Genomic DNA, 15,375 nt, shown 5'->3' with positions numbered 1-15,375 from the left:
TAGTTAAAGAGATCGACAACCTTCTCAGCCGGTGTTCGTTCATCCCTCCATCAATAACGCCGATGCCAATTCTCTTCCTCTATACCCATCTATATAAGTAGGACCCTGTTCATTTTAATATGTCAACCCCCACGGGATATGCAAAGTGCTGAGTGCATTAATAATAATTCAGATAAATGGATAGAAACCATGCCTTCTTTACATATACCGAGTGCTATATATACAAAGACCGGTGATATTTCGTGCCATGCAAACACTACCAGAAATGTACCCGCTCGCACTCATCATCTCTCTGACGGACGGACGGACGGACGACCCAATAGTTGCCTGGGGTAGCAGTCATTGTATGTTGTAAATGGATTGCGTGAAATACGGCTCTGCAGAACATTCCAAACGTACCTTCATTAGTCTAATGGGGCCGTTAGTGCCATTATAACCACTACAGCGGTAACAGCGGTAAGTAATAGGACTCTCCTTAAAATGAAAAAATAAAACAAGCTTTTCCAATAATTAAGACCCTTCCTTTAGTCTGGGCTAAGTATTTAAGTCTCATAGAAACCAATGTGAATTCCACCGGTCATCAACAACTTATTAAGCCCAGGTTACTTGGGAAAATTCTATTCAGGCGAGACTCACAATAACTGTTTTTAAAGAACCTGTGCATTGGAGTTTGAGACGCTTCAGGAGTATCCAAGAGACAGCGGTGGTTATATTTTAACCATGTCATCATTGTCCACATTCCCTTTGTACTCGATTTATCTTGATGAGGTCTGCAGATGTTCATTTAACGGTCCTTCTTTTATACAAAATGTGTACAGAAGGTTGGGTCCCAAAATAGACCCCATGCTTCTGATGACGATCCCTAGAATATATATAAAGAAGCGAGGCGCACTTGGATCTCAGGAACATTTAGGTTGCTGGATATTGCTGAGTCTGAAGAAGGAACTAAGCGATGGAGCCCCTAAGCAATAAGGTAAGAAACCCACGGGATACGCAGTGTGTATATGTTCTGGATATAAATCAAATAATCTATTATTATAAATACACATTTTTACAAAGGGAAATCTCCAAATTGAAACGAATTAGACCAAAATATGTTTGTTTTGCACTAAAAGGAAAGAGAATATAACCATGCTGTAGATAAATATATATTAAGCCGCCAAACACACAGGGGGGCAGTCCACGAGACCCTGGCAAAGGTTATAAAAATAAGGCAGTTATGGTTTAGGTGCAAATATTTCTTAATTCTTTTGATCCTATTGAGTATTGAGTAAATTACAGACAATATTCCAGAACAAAGCAGTAGATCATTTCCCATTTCACAATCAAGAAATTTCACATGGATTGCCACAATTTTAATTAATGCGGCAATAACCTCTTTTATTTGTCTTGCCGTTATTGTTTAGTGGATACATTTTACCTTTTGCAGCTAAACTCAGCATTTTTGTAAATGAAATGGAAATACATGAAAGAATAGATGCACCTGTGGTTTATTAATACAATATATTTCTAAGTATGTGTATAATAATAATAATAATATATAATAATATAATAATAATAAGTATGTGTATTGAATTTTTTTTTAAACTACAAAAAATCTGCAAAGAAAGGTTACAAAAAACTCAAAGTTAAAGGGTTATTATTATTTTTATATTTCTAGCCCATATCAAGGGGTTTTAACTAGAATTGGCAGCCCAAAAGAAACCAATATGTTAGGTAAAGAGGGCGCCGCTCACAAGCTTACAAACTAGAGGTCTGTCTAGAACCCCAAATTGGTGCCACAACACCGCCTTATTATTGCATGATACCAGATCCATGTTTCAGGGCTACACACCCTTTCCCAATTTGTGTTACCTGTCTGCAATGCGTTTACTGGATGTTGGGGTAGAGACATTGAGAACATTCGCAGAGCTGTTATCCCGCAGTAATAAACGGCATTTTGGGGTATATGGTGTACTGTGCAGTGCGTTGAGCCCATTTCTTTTCCCTCGATGACCAAATGGCCGGGTGTTTGGATAATGGACGTCTAACAGGTTCTTGTCTGAGTGCCAGAAATAAATGAAAACTACTAAAGGAGGCTTACAGATATACCCCGATATACGTTTGAACCTTCACCCTTTAAGGCTCTAATAGAACAAATGTTCATCTCAATGCCCAATTGATTGTCGTCATTTTTCATCTAACTTGGAGGAAAGAATAGAAGGGGAGATGCGATAATCGGACTGATAGACTATGCAGAGTCCGGTTGGATGCTTAGAGCGTTTCGGAGGAACTAGCTGAGTACTAGTTCAGGGTATTTACACCCCAGAAGTATAACGACTACATTTCTGCACATAGGATAATGCAAGCTGTCAGAATTCTGTCGAGCCAGTGGGAGATTATAATTATAATTATATATTATTTCGTCAGTACGATTGTCTTGAGTCGATTGACTGCACATAGAGTTCTGATAGATTTCCTACAGGCGTAAACAGACTCCTTCCATTTTACACGCATGCGCAGCACACGCGTAACATTAATCATTTCTACAGACAATACAAACAATACCTATTTGTACGCATGGCGTAATAGTTGTTTTTGAAAAGATAATATCTGGTTATATCTGCCTCGTTATTAGCTTTTCTAATTTACTTCTCTAGGTGCAAAAGACTTGCTGTTTGTTGGTCTTGGTCCTTCTCTGCTCTCTCGCTTTTACATCACACAGCACCCCAGACTGTTGCCGCCAGAAGACCTGCTCCTGTCGCTTATATGATCTTCTCCATGGCTCAGGGAACCATGCTGCTGGCATTCTGACCCTAGGCAAACGGAAGAGCAACTCCCAGAACCTGCAGACGCGTCTACAAAGGCTGTTTCAAGGCTCCGGGAACCAAGCTGCTGGAATCCTCACCATGGGAAAAAGAGCTCAAGAGCCCAAAGAAAACCATTGCTCAATTGGTCAGCCATCCAAAAGTTTGATCTCCAACACCCCTTCGCCTTTCACGCTGTGTCCTACCGACATCAGAAAAGGGGTTACTTGCTCCCAAGCTCCCACAATGTAGCAGTTCCTGGAACTCTCAGGGGAGACAACGCTCAGAAAGGTCCCCCTAGGGCTGGACAGGCTGGTGCCTCTCACCCCCCTCCCAAAGTTTCTGATCTTGTATTGAGTTACCCCAAAATATGTGTATTTATTTATTCAGTGGCTGTGTTATAAAATGTCACACTTTATTCCGCACTTCAAAAGGCAAATATGATAGCACTGAACCGGTAAGCGATGATCATCGATAGATTACATGCTTTAAAGTTAAAAATGATGGGCATTTTCTAGTTGAAAGGTGAAATGTGTAAATTACAAGGTATTCATCGCGTACTATAAAGCCGCCTTAAAATCTGGCAGAACGCGATTGCATTAAATCAACGACTTGCTTATATTAGAACGTTCTAAATGGACGGTAATAATCAGAAACACGTCGTGATTATCCTGGAACTCTATGCGGTTTAAACACCGGATGAACCTAAAACTCAATACCGGGGAATGTCTAGAAATAAGTCCAGTTTTACTTCATACATAAACATACATATTCATAAAAATGCATGATAAATGGAAGCAGAAACAGACATGGATTTGAGTGGAAGATCATTTTCATTGCTGTAGAAACCCTGACGCTTTTTTCTCAAAAAGGCTTCTTCGGAGCACAGAAATTCAAGTATTTGCTATAATGAGTAAAATTGGTAGAAAGATTCCAGAGTCTAAAGACTCTCTGCTATTACGGAGTCCCCTGCTTTTTTGGAGCCATTGGTCTCATTAGTGATCCAGCAAGGGATCCCCTGATTGGCTGGGTCTCATTTGGAAACAGGATTCAGGAATATTTATAACTGCTTGGCTACAAAAGGTAGATCCACGTGAGAAAGGAGACGCTGATCTCTCAGGTGATTCGGGCTGCTAGGAAACACGGTTTAGTTTTTTTAGCGCTTTTAGCACATCTGTTACATTGGAACATTTCTTTTGAGCTTTGGGGACATCTCAAGTTGGTGTTTAAAGTGGTTTTCTACTTTTTTCTTTCTTTTTCTCTTTCTCTACATTTCCATCTCCACTGGGGCAGGTCTATCCCAAGTGCACTTGGTGAAGGTTTTAAAACCTGAGGTTTATGCCTAGACAGTATGATCATGAGACAAAATCTCAGACCATTACATTTTAACTATTATTTTACTATTAGTGCAAGTCTTTCAGTACAAACGTGCATATAATAGTGACCAAAGAAGTGAAATAAACATTATTTTTATGCGGCCTATTAAATCACTTTACAAGACTAAAGCAGAAATCCATAGAAAACGCTGAACATTTCCAATTTTAATACAGTGCGGTCTTTAGCCCAAGTTGATACCTTTTATTGGCTCAACATAGCAGTGACGCCGCATACGGTTTCAGGGACTTCAGAGGTCTCTTCTGCAGATTATTCTCTTTCTATATTGGCCACATAAAAGTATGATCTGAGACCAGGTCTGGACCGGCCATCTGGCACGGCGGACAAATGCCTGGTGGGCTGCTGGCCATTGGCACTCCTCCATAGTGGAGCAGGAGATTGAGGGCTGCAGTAGACGTTGGCCGCGTCTATGTCCTCAGTGAATGCCAGTCTGGCCCTGTCTTAGGCTAAAGACGCCATGTTCTTTGGGACCAATAAAGCTGTAACATTTTTCTGTTTTATTAAGAAACTTACTTGAAAATAAATGTTTTCATTTCTTTCATTGTTTCTTATAAATGGAAAATCAATGACTGCCCTGTTTCTTTTTGGAAATCCTTCACCCCTTTGACATTGTTGAACTCCAATCACACTCCCATAATTAAACAGGAGAATGAAGTGGTGAATTTTATTTGCAATCAAAACCTTTACTTGTGATTTTATGTTCTCACCTGAAATTGTATATATTGTACATTTATAGAATATGTGAAGATTTTACGCCAAAGCCTTGGACGGCATGTCTATGTAGTACCAAAGACATTTTAGGTACATTCCTTGTTTGTGTTTGTTCAGCTATGTACTGTGTTTGTTCAAATATGTATTGTATAAGTTCGATAAAAATAAACTAATGGTACCTGAAAATGACCGTTCCTGTAGAGTTGGAGGTCCGCCTGCGCATGCTGTCCTTTCAATGTGTCGATGTTTCCTAATAAAGTGATAGATTTCATGTATCAGATATAAATTGCAACATATTTTCAGGCTTTATAATACAACCCAGTCGGCATTTAATTTCCAATTTCATAGACTGATCTCTGAGGATTTCCGAGTTATGGAACTACGTGTGGAACTGCCTAGTTTATAGGTCATTTTCTACTAGGCACACCATGAATGGTTTAGATGGAAATGGGTTGTGCAATCAGAAACAGCATGGGTTAATTTTTTAACGGAGTAGCTAAAATAATAGCCCACAGGGGGCAGTAGATAAAGGCTATCTAGATCTCAGTGGGGTATCTGACACGTCCCTCACTGAAGGATCATAAGGCAGAACGTGACAGCACAAAGAGGGTGACGCTCTGACTCTAATGAGCTTAGAATGAAGAAAGAAGTCAGGTATATTACAAAAAGAGGAGAACCAAACAACTGTATTCCAATGGGGGGGGGACCCGAGACACAACTCGGTAATTGTAAGACATTGTTTAAATACATTATAAGTACAGACGGAAGAGTAACAATGCATGGTGGGAGACAAGCAAGAAGCAGAAATAGAGAAGTACCATGTGCTTCGTTTTTATGAGAGCCTATTCATTCGACAAAAAGAACCAGAGAAGGAGAAAAATAAGAGAAATTCCGTAACTCCAGTTCCCTGATACTCATAAAAATACGTACAATAGTGCACAATGGAAGTAAAAAACAAAACTTTTAATATTCAAACTTTGCCTAATAAAAACAAGCATATAAAAATAAATATCTGTACAATTTTGTTCAAATATTTGACAGTTATTTTATGTAAAAGGGTGTTGAGGAGAACCTGACGCGTTTCACCAGTGTTGGCTTCTTCAGAGGTAAGTGAAATACTGGCATCCTTTACTTGGACAGGACACACGGAGCAATTCGCTCATCCATCTCTCAGGAATCATCATCCACCCCGTCGTGCTGACTTCCGCTAGCCAGCTAAAAATGTTTCATTATATTGGGGACAGCCAGGGACAGCACCTTCTCTACACCCATCCGGCAATAGACTTATCTATTAAAATGCATCAGGTTCTCCACAACACCATTTTTGGTGTCAGTACATAAATTTAGAGACAAACAAACTGTCATATATTTTAACAAAATTGTATCATTCTTATTTTTAGATTGTTTTTTATTATGTATCTTTTTACATCAATATTTATATTAAATATATTGTTTTTATACTATGACTGCCCAGATCTCGCATATAATGCATACTTTCAGATTAGAAACAATTCTATTTAACATACTGTATATAATACAATTGAAATACGTGTGATATTTGCCAGCGCGGCCAGGGGTTGGGGGCATTCAGAGGCCGTCCGCCTATACGTTCTTGCTTTTTGGTGCATAAATCCCCTTCCGTCAGAGTAATTCCCCCTTTCTGGGTTAGGGCAGCTGGCTACACGGATAATTCGATCACAGCTGCGGGGGATCACACTTGTGTCTGTGTGGGTGATGACAGTTGTGTTACTGTAGTTATTTGTGCAGCTGTGATCTCACTTGTTACAGTTTTTTTCTAGGTATCGCATTTCTGTAGCCCCATCGCATTTCCAATAAGACTTTGGTGCAAATTCTCAATTTCATTCTGGAATCACTGAAATGATACGCAATCCATTTTAATGCTAGAAGCGGTTTGTGTTCATTGTCACAGATTTGAGTCACAGTAAAACTGCACTGAAGAAGACAATTATGGACAATGAGGCGGCCTATCTGCCTCTGGAGTGCTAGTAGGGGGTAAATGTAGGCCAATGTGGGCTTGAGTCACCATATCCCTGCTGCCTAAAGCTAATGTCTGGTTGTCACTGAATCACCTTTTCTTTACTGAACCCCTGTGATGTCACCGAGTCTCTGGGATTTCTACGCAGCCTATTCGCGTCAGTGCCGGTCAGTGCCGGTCAGTGCGCTCGATCCGTACGACAACTCTTTTATTCTCGGCTACTTGGCTGTCCCTACCCCGTACCCTGATCCTTCCTCAATCGAAATCTTTTATGTAAAAGCAGGGATTGTATCGCCGGAAGGCCTTGCATTGGAAATGTGACGGCGCTTGAAACACGGCGTTGGCTTTGTGTATTTAATTTCTCACACCCTTTACTAACAGACAGAATTCCAAGCTTTTAAAAACAAATGAATTGAGTAGAATAAAACCAATTTTACGTTATCTTTCGGAACATGTAATCTATAAATATAAAAAGCGTGAGATTTGTTTTTAATTTGATCTCCGTGAATAAGCTTGAGCTGGAAGAGCGTGGCGTTGTAAATAATAATATATAGCGATGTCTGTATGCAGTGATTTGTAACTTGTTTTCTTATTAAGAATGATTGCTGGAAGGAGAAGTTCCTATGGAAACATTTTTGTGAGACAATATTTAATTTGCGCATGCAATTTATGTAATACATAGAGATAGTCGTTATTTGGAACACGCCACTTTATATGATGAATCCAATTATTCAGCACTGCGCTTCTCTCAAGTCCCACTTCACCCACAATACCTGAGTGATTTAGCTAAAATAGCATTTCTAGCTCAATGACATCATACAAACTTCTCTAGCAGAATTCTGTAAATCTTGATATAGATATAGACGGCCATATCTCGCCCGAGAGGGCAAGGAGTCCTGGCCCCCCTGCTGCAGCACCTCTTTGATCGTCCTTACTCTGGGGAAATTCTAAAATCAAAGGTGAGTCCAGAAGGTGTAAGGGATCTCCTCTTTATGGAGTGTGTAAGGGATCTCCTCTTTATGGAGAGTGTAAGGGGTCTCCTCTTTATGGAGAGTGTAAGGGATCTCCTCTTTATGGAGAGTGTAAGGGATCTCCTCTTTATGGAGAGTGTAAGGGATCTCCTCTTTATGGAGAGTGTAAGGGATCTCCTCTTTATGGAGAGTGTAAGGGATCTCCTCTTTATGGAGAGTGTAAGGGGTCTCCTCTTTATGGAGAGTGTAAGGGATCTCCTCTTTATGGAGAGTGTAAGGGATCTCCTCTTTATGGAGAGTGTAAGGGATCTCCTCTTTATGGAGAGTGTAAGGGATCTCCTCTTTCTGGAGAGTGTAAGGGATCTCCTCTTTCTGGAGAGTGTAAGGGATCTCCTCTTTATGGAGAGTGTAAGGGATCTCCTCTTTCTGGAGAGTGTAAGGGATCTCCTCTTTATGGAGAGTGTAAGGGATCTCCTCTTTATGGAGAGTGTAAGGGATCTCCTCTTTCTGGAGAGTGTAAGGGATCTCCTCTTTATGGAGAGTGTAAGGGATCTCCTCTTTATGGACAGTGTAAGGGATCTCCTCTTTATGGAGAGTGTAAGGGATCTCCTCTTTATGGACAGTGTCAGGGATCTCCTCTTTATGGAGAGTGTAAGGGATCTCCTCTTTATGGAGAGTGTAAGGGATCTCCTCTTTATGGAGAGTGTAAGGGATCTCCTCTTTATGGAGAGTGTAAGGGATCTCCTCTTCATGGAGAGTGTAAGGGATCTCCTCTTTATGGAGAGTGTAAGGGATCTCCTCTTTATGGACAGTGTAAGGGATCTCCTCTTTATGGAGAGTGTAAGGGGTCTCCTCTTTATGGAGAGTGTAAGGGATCTCCTCTTTATGGACAGTGTAAGGGATCTCCTCATTATGGAGAGTGTAAGGGATCTCCTCTTTATGGAGAGTGTAAGGGATCTCCTCTTTATGGAGAGTGTAAGGGATCTCCTCTTTATGGACGCCCCGAATGTCATTCTAAATCCCAAAGATTTCTAAAGTCTAAAACTGTAAAACGTTCCATTTATTGTGCATCTTCATCTCCCCAAATGGCAACACAATAAGGAGACCAACTTGAAAGTAGGGAATGGAAATAAAACGCCTTAATCATAGGATTTTGCCTTATTTATGGGTTAGCATCTTTATTGTATCGGCATTTGGGGAGATGAAGATGCTCAATAAATGTGAGATGCCACGGCGCGTCCCGATGACAGAGGTGAAGGTTTGCCTGCCAGTGTATAACAAACAAATCATTACTTAGATGTTTATTTTCTATGTTATTTTTAGGGACCATATTAACAATGATCAATTAATCCCTAAATATAGGTCTACCTACTGCCATTCATACTATTTTCAAATGAATTTATATTTTGGTGTTTTTTTAAATGGAAGCCTCCCTGAGCAGCTAATCATAAATCATGGTGGCCACCCGTAGCATTGTCTTTTAAACAAAGATTATTTTAATCTATAAAAAATATCATATCAATAAACATTATTTATACCTTTTAATATTAGACCCCAGTTGTTAGTATCTCACATTCGTTTTTTTCTGCTTGTTAACTCAGGAGCTTGCGATTTAATAGACCTATTTTATCTGGCACCGCAGGCAGCGCCCCTCTCTCTCTCCTCCGCTTCAAAACAAAAAACCAAAAAAAAACGCTTGGGGCGGCAAAGTGCCGCCCCTTCTAAAGTGCCGCCTGGGGCAATTGCCCCAGTCGGCTCCATTGTAGGGCCGGCCCTGACCGCAGGGTTATATCTTCCATGGCGCAGGAGGCGTAGCTGTCCCAGGTGCTGCAAGGTGAGAGGTGGCAGGCAGAAGTCCCCCCCCCGTACCTGCCTGCACCGCCAGTGATGGATGGGATTTCTAACCCTGCCCCAGGGGCCAAGAGTGCTAGTAATGGCTCGCTTGGTACTTATTCATATATTTTACATACCGAGTAAGACTAAATACCGATTCTACAAATGGAAACATCAAAAACACACCAGAGGAGGGCAGCAAAGGACACACAATGTGTGCGGACACAAAACCTGTCCAACGTAATCCGTTTAGGAGGAAATATTAGCAAACGAGATCGTTCTCATAATAAAGAAGACATTAAACATCCGTGCGACTCTGAGCGCCGTGAACTCGATGCACCGGATTCTCCTTATCTGCATAACATTCAATAAAACAAAGTGTAAAAGAATCAATCGCAGCTCCAGCTCTACGCGCATGAATTAAACGTCGATGTAACCTCTGAATGAAGCGTTTCTGATAGATAGACGAGAAAGCTTAAGCGACTTTTCCTTTTATATAATTAATGTCATCGTTACACACATTTTAAAGCCATATTATTAGTGAGTTAACCACAGGTGTACTGATGCAACAAGGCATCTATTTCATCTCTACACCACTTAATTACTTCCTAAACATCCTAAACCATCTGAACTATCTGTATCCCCTTTCATATCTACAATTTGCAAAATTAGTCACCCCCCCCACTGAAAACCAGGTTTATTTACAAAGTTTACAGAATTTCAGCTGTTTGCAGTCAAACAAAAGCAATTGAAATAACTCAACGACAGCATAAATATGAAAACATAGTGTACATGAATTAATAAAGAAATAAAAGTTTCTTACGAGAATATCGTGAAGAATAATGCTGAATAAAATGGAACTTTTTCACCTAAAAATGTTTGCGGTAGGAAATGTTTGGATTCCGTTCTATTTAATGTATTTTATTTATTAGGGCCGTTTAACACTTTTAATACAAATAATCAGATAAAAAAGCTGATTAGAGCCAGGGGTAAGTCCAGCGGGCGGTGAGACTGCTTACCTTTACCTTTATGCATTTGGGCTTGAATGCACGTCGCTTGTGAGTGTTTCTCAGCTTGTAATAAATATAGTATTTTTTATACTTTTACACTATGGACGTGTTTTTTGTTGTATTTTTTGAGATAGAATTTTTTGTTAAACTAAGGAAATCCTTGCAAGTGGACACTCTTGCTGTGTCTTTTAGAATAAAGTGAGGAACCCTTTCAGCCACGTTTTATGCGGGATGTATAAAATATGGGCTTTTGTTATGTATTTTACATTACAAAACTTAAACTATAGCGTAACCTGTGGGGACTGCATTCTGCGGCGACATTCTAACTGTACCGGTGATCCTGCAGATTAAATCTGTTAAAGCCATTACGTAATCTGTCTGGAATATTCTCTAATCTGAGATTCTGTGATCTTGAGAATGTTGGCCTTTACCATGAGATTCTATGATTAAATCAGCAGACATTTGCAATGAGGGATCTCACGTGGCCGTGGGTAATTAGTGAAAAGTGGCCCACTGTGTGTGTGACTTCGATACGTCCGTATTGGTGTGTTTTTATTTTTGTAACTAAAGTAGACAGACAGGATTATACTTTGATATATGTCAATAGTGAAGGGACTTTTGAAATAAAGAAGTCACAAGAAAAAAGGTTTACGCGATACCATTAACGGCAAACTGAGGGCTCTCTTTTACAGGTATAGTTAAATGTCATACTTCAGAGTTGTGACATCATTTAGAATCTAAACAGCAAACAGCAGTGAAAACAATGGAATAATTACTACAGCGATAATGGAGAGACCCACAGAATGGAAGGGCCTTTCTGACACCATTGACTGCGAGTGGAAATCACCATCACTGGTGTGAAGATGTGGATGATGGGAAATGTTGTCCTCTTGAACCATTTGGGTCTCTATTTATTTCACCTGTACCACATGGAAAGAATCATAGCAATCCCGATTCTTACACCCACGTACAATATATTTATCATGATTTATTTCTTACGTACAAACAACATTTCTTACTGTTAAATCTGCTGAGCTCTATAAGACACAAACAAACGATACATATTAAAATAATAATCAAACAGTGTTTCTTTAAGCATTTAACCTCTGATGATGAGTGTTATGAAGAGGTGTTAAAAAGAAGTGTGTTATGTTTTGTATTTTATCCTCATCAGATACCCACATGGTTGGTTAGAGCCCCAGACAAAAAGCCCCTTTGTCACCCCTCACACAAACATTTAGGATGCAAATGAACAGGGCCGGCCCAAGACATAATGCCGCCCCCCACCCACCGACGCCAGGGGTCATTATCTACCACCCCCACACCCCCCCTTGTACTTCACTTACCTTTCAGCAGTCCTGCTGCGAGTCTCCCTGCTCTGCCACGGTGCGCCCTGCTTTACTGCTGAGCGCTGGAAATGACGTCACCTTCCTGCGCTCAGCATTACAAGCCGGCGACGAGACCGAGCTGGAGGGCTCACAGAGGAGAGAGAGAGGGGCGCCCCTCTCTCTCCTCCGCTCTAAAAAAAGAAGGCGCTTGGGGCAGCAAGGTGCCGACCTCTTCAAAAGTGCCGCCTGGGGCAATTGCCCCCCTCTGCTCCATGGCAGGGCCGGACCTGGGTCCAGGCGCCCCATCAGCTGCCTGACTCACCTGCAACTAAAACAGGCTCTGGATCCAAATGTGTTTCTTCTACCTGAGTGTCTATTATTAGTTCATAGTTCGTTGTTAAAATGTTTCAGTCCCCAGGTGGTACTTTTTTAAACATACATGTGCGATGTCCTTCATGATACTCCCTGCCAGTGAGTCAAGCAGGTATGATCGAGTGAGTGAGTGAGTGAGTGAGTGAGTGAGTGAGGAGAGAGTGCTCATACTCAGGAGAGTCAGGGGACCGCGCGAGCAGCAAGCAGCCAGGTAGATCGAGGGGAGATCTGTGCGGGAGGGGCGAGGAGAGAGAAAGAGACAGAGGGGAGGAGAGAGCCGGGATAGAAAGAGACGAACACACCGGGGAGGAGAGAGAGGCAGCGGACGGAATGAGAGAGAACGATGAAGATCGCTGTGTGTGCCGCCGTTACAGCGATTAACTAGAGAGCGGCAGCAGCCCCGGGGAGACACCGGAGACCATGCCATAGAGATCCAAACGGTTTCACGGGGATAAGCGGCACTCGGTGACACCCTGGCAGCGCCGATGCCGCATCTGGAAAGCTTTCTGGCTGAGGAGAGAGAGTCGGGTTGGAGGAGCCATGCCGGTGATGAAAGGGCTGCTCGCTCCGCAGAACACTTTCCTGGATACCATCGCTACGAGATTCGACGGGACGCGTATGTACCAAGCGATGTACCAAGCGATGTACCAAGCGATGTGCCGAGTGCGCATTTGTAATAATTGTGTAATATTAAGTGTAATACTTTCCATATTCCAATATTCACTTTACTGCTAAACACAGCTGTGCCGAAAATCCGCAAAAAGTCCGAATTGCTAACTTTACTTTTCTATCTAATGAAAGGAAGGCATCTAAAATCTCTCTAGAATGGGGATCTGTATTCGGTTAAAGAGTATCTGGGAAGGACAAGTTGGTGGTAGACAAGAATATAGGCTGTCACGGAGTACAAGGGGTGCATGCTTTGTAGTAGCAAGAATAATAATAATGGCTTCAAGAAGGTGATGTCAAAGCAAGCAAGTATTATGTATACTGTGTTATTATATATATATTATATATATATACACCGATATTTATATATATATCTTACTGGGGGTTTGTCATGTTAAGTATATTTTAATATGCAGCTATAATCTAATCTATAATGTATTAGCCAAAGGGGTCAGAGATCCAAGGTCAGTCCTGCTGTCATTATTCATTGAATGTTAGATCTAAAAATATTATAACACTTCAGAGAGGCTTTCCAGATCTATAACTTCACCTGTCAGGTTTGTGAGTGTCTTCATATGATCCTGGCTTTTTGTTTGCTGAGCACTGCAGTGCAGACACCTTAACTCCTCCACTGTAATGTAATTAGCTGTCACATTTTCACCAGTCATGAATGGAAGGGGAAGTTCTGTTCTTGTATTTTAGTAAATGTCTAAGGGGTAGGTAATAGAAGCCCTGATGACTGCAGACATGAAATAAACCTTCTATTGTTCCTTGGAATTGTGGGTCAGCAGATGGCATATGCTTCTGAAACAATGTTTACTCATACAATTTTAAAATGTGGTTACAACAGCTGATGCCCACTACCTGTATTGATGGAGGATGCGGTTCAAGTCTTTTAATCCGAATTTACAGTCCATGATCTTTTGTAATGAATATTTAACACAAGGATAAAGTTTGCGTTGGTATAGATGTTCTTCAAATACTGTACACAAGATGTTGGCATCTGCCAAGATTTGCCTGGTATCACTCCCTAATTCTTAAAAGAAATTAGAACCAAATGACCCACTGGCAAGCAAGGGGTTAAATGTATTGTGAAACTCCCAGAGTGGAGACAACAGCAGTCAATATTAGAGGCAATCTTTGTGTTAAAAGGTTTCATATATATTGGGCATAGCTGGAAAACATTGTGTGTTTAGAGGACAAATGACTGATCTTGGGGATAATGCCATTGAGCAGTAAGGTGTAGCAAGATTTATACAAAATGCATATGACCGCCGTGGAAGGTGTATCGTTCCTTATCTTCTTTTCATCTCGTAAGATTGTAGATCTTGAAACAAACATTGTATGCGGTCTAGCTGTATATTTTAATGTGTGGGTTTGTGTCTTCCTTATCCAGTAACCTTTAGGGTTTGAACTTCATGTCTCGTGGTTTTTACACCATTCCAGGTGAATAAGCAGGTGAAGAAGCAGATACTCTATGATACCTGAGCTATCCAACTTGTGCTTTTCTCAGTGGTGCACTCAGGCAAAAAAAAATATGGCTCACTATTTAAAGCATTTGTTAATGAGCCATTACGGTAGGATCTGGTTCTAAAAGTGAAGAATGACATTTTCAGTCACTTTCAGTAACCATATGTTCATGGTTCTATTATTAGTATTAAAACATTTCATTTTCACCTAAGTTACAATAATGAACAAACACAATCTGTTTTAACCAATAACACACAAAATGTTGTATTCTTGTCCACATTGAATTCATCATTCAAAAATTCAGTGTGGGTTGGAAAAAGTATATGACCCCCTAGGCTAACCACCTTCACAAAAGCTAATGGGAGTCAGGAATTAGCAAATCCGAGTCCAATAAATGAAACAGGACTGGACGTGAGTTTTAGAGCTTCCTTGACCAAAAAACCCACTTAAATAATTTCCGTCTGCTATTCTCTGGACCATCTGGTGATGTGAACCATGCCTCACAAAAAAGAAACATCAGAAGACCTTCCCATCAAACACGGATGATTTGCATAAAGCTAGAAAGAGTCACAAACGTAATCTCAAATCATTTACATGTTTATCAGTCCACAGTTAGGCAAATTGTTAATAAATGAGGATGATTTTGCACTGTGGCTATTCTCCCTAGAAGTGGGCGCCCAGCCAAGATGACTTGGAGGACACAAGGAAGAATGCTCAATACGGTAAACAAAGAACCCTGGAGTAACAACTAAAGGCTTGAAGGAATCATTGGAACGGGTTAACATCTCCACGTCTACCATACGCAAAACATTGAACAGGCATCAAGTCCGTGGCAGG

At 40.9% G+C, this 15,375-nt stretch overlaps 1 protein-coding gene across 1 annotated transcript in view; it reads left to right on the top strand.

Annotated features, from left to right (window-relative positions):
* The first annotated feature begins 12,900 nt into the window (after window positions 1-12,900).
* Window positions 12,901-15,375, top strand: part of KCNH4 (potassium voltage-gated channel subfamily H member 4) — a 31,501-nt gene continuing 29,026 nt past the window's right edge. Inside the window, exon 1 of the mRNA XM_053453369.1 lies at window positions 12,901-13,018. Within this exon, the coding sequence (XP_053309344.1) occupies window positions 12,943-13,018 (76 nt within the window). The 5' untranslated portion in view covers window positions 12,901-12,942. The remainder of the gene's footprint in view (window positions 13,019-15,375) is intronic.

The sequence above is a fragment of the Spea bombifrons genome, chromosome 13, assembly GCF_027358695.1.
Source record: "Spea bombifrons isolate aSpeBom1 chromosome 13, aSpeBom1.2.pri, whole genome shotgun sequence".
Classification (NCBI taxonomy): domain Eukaryota; kingdom Metazoa; phylum Chordata; class Amphibia; order Anura; family Pelobatidae; genus Spea; species Spea bombifrons.
This window is presented reverse-complemented; position numbering and strand designations above follow the sequence as displayed.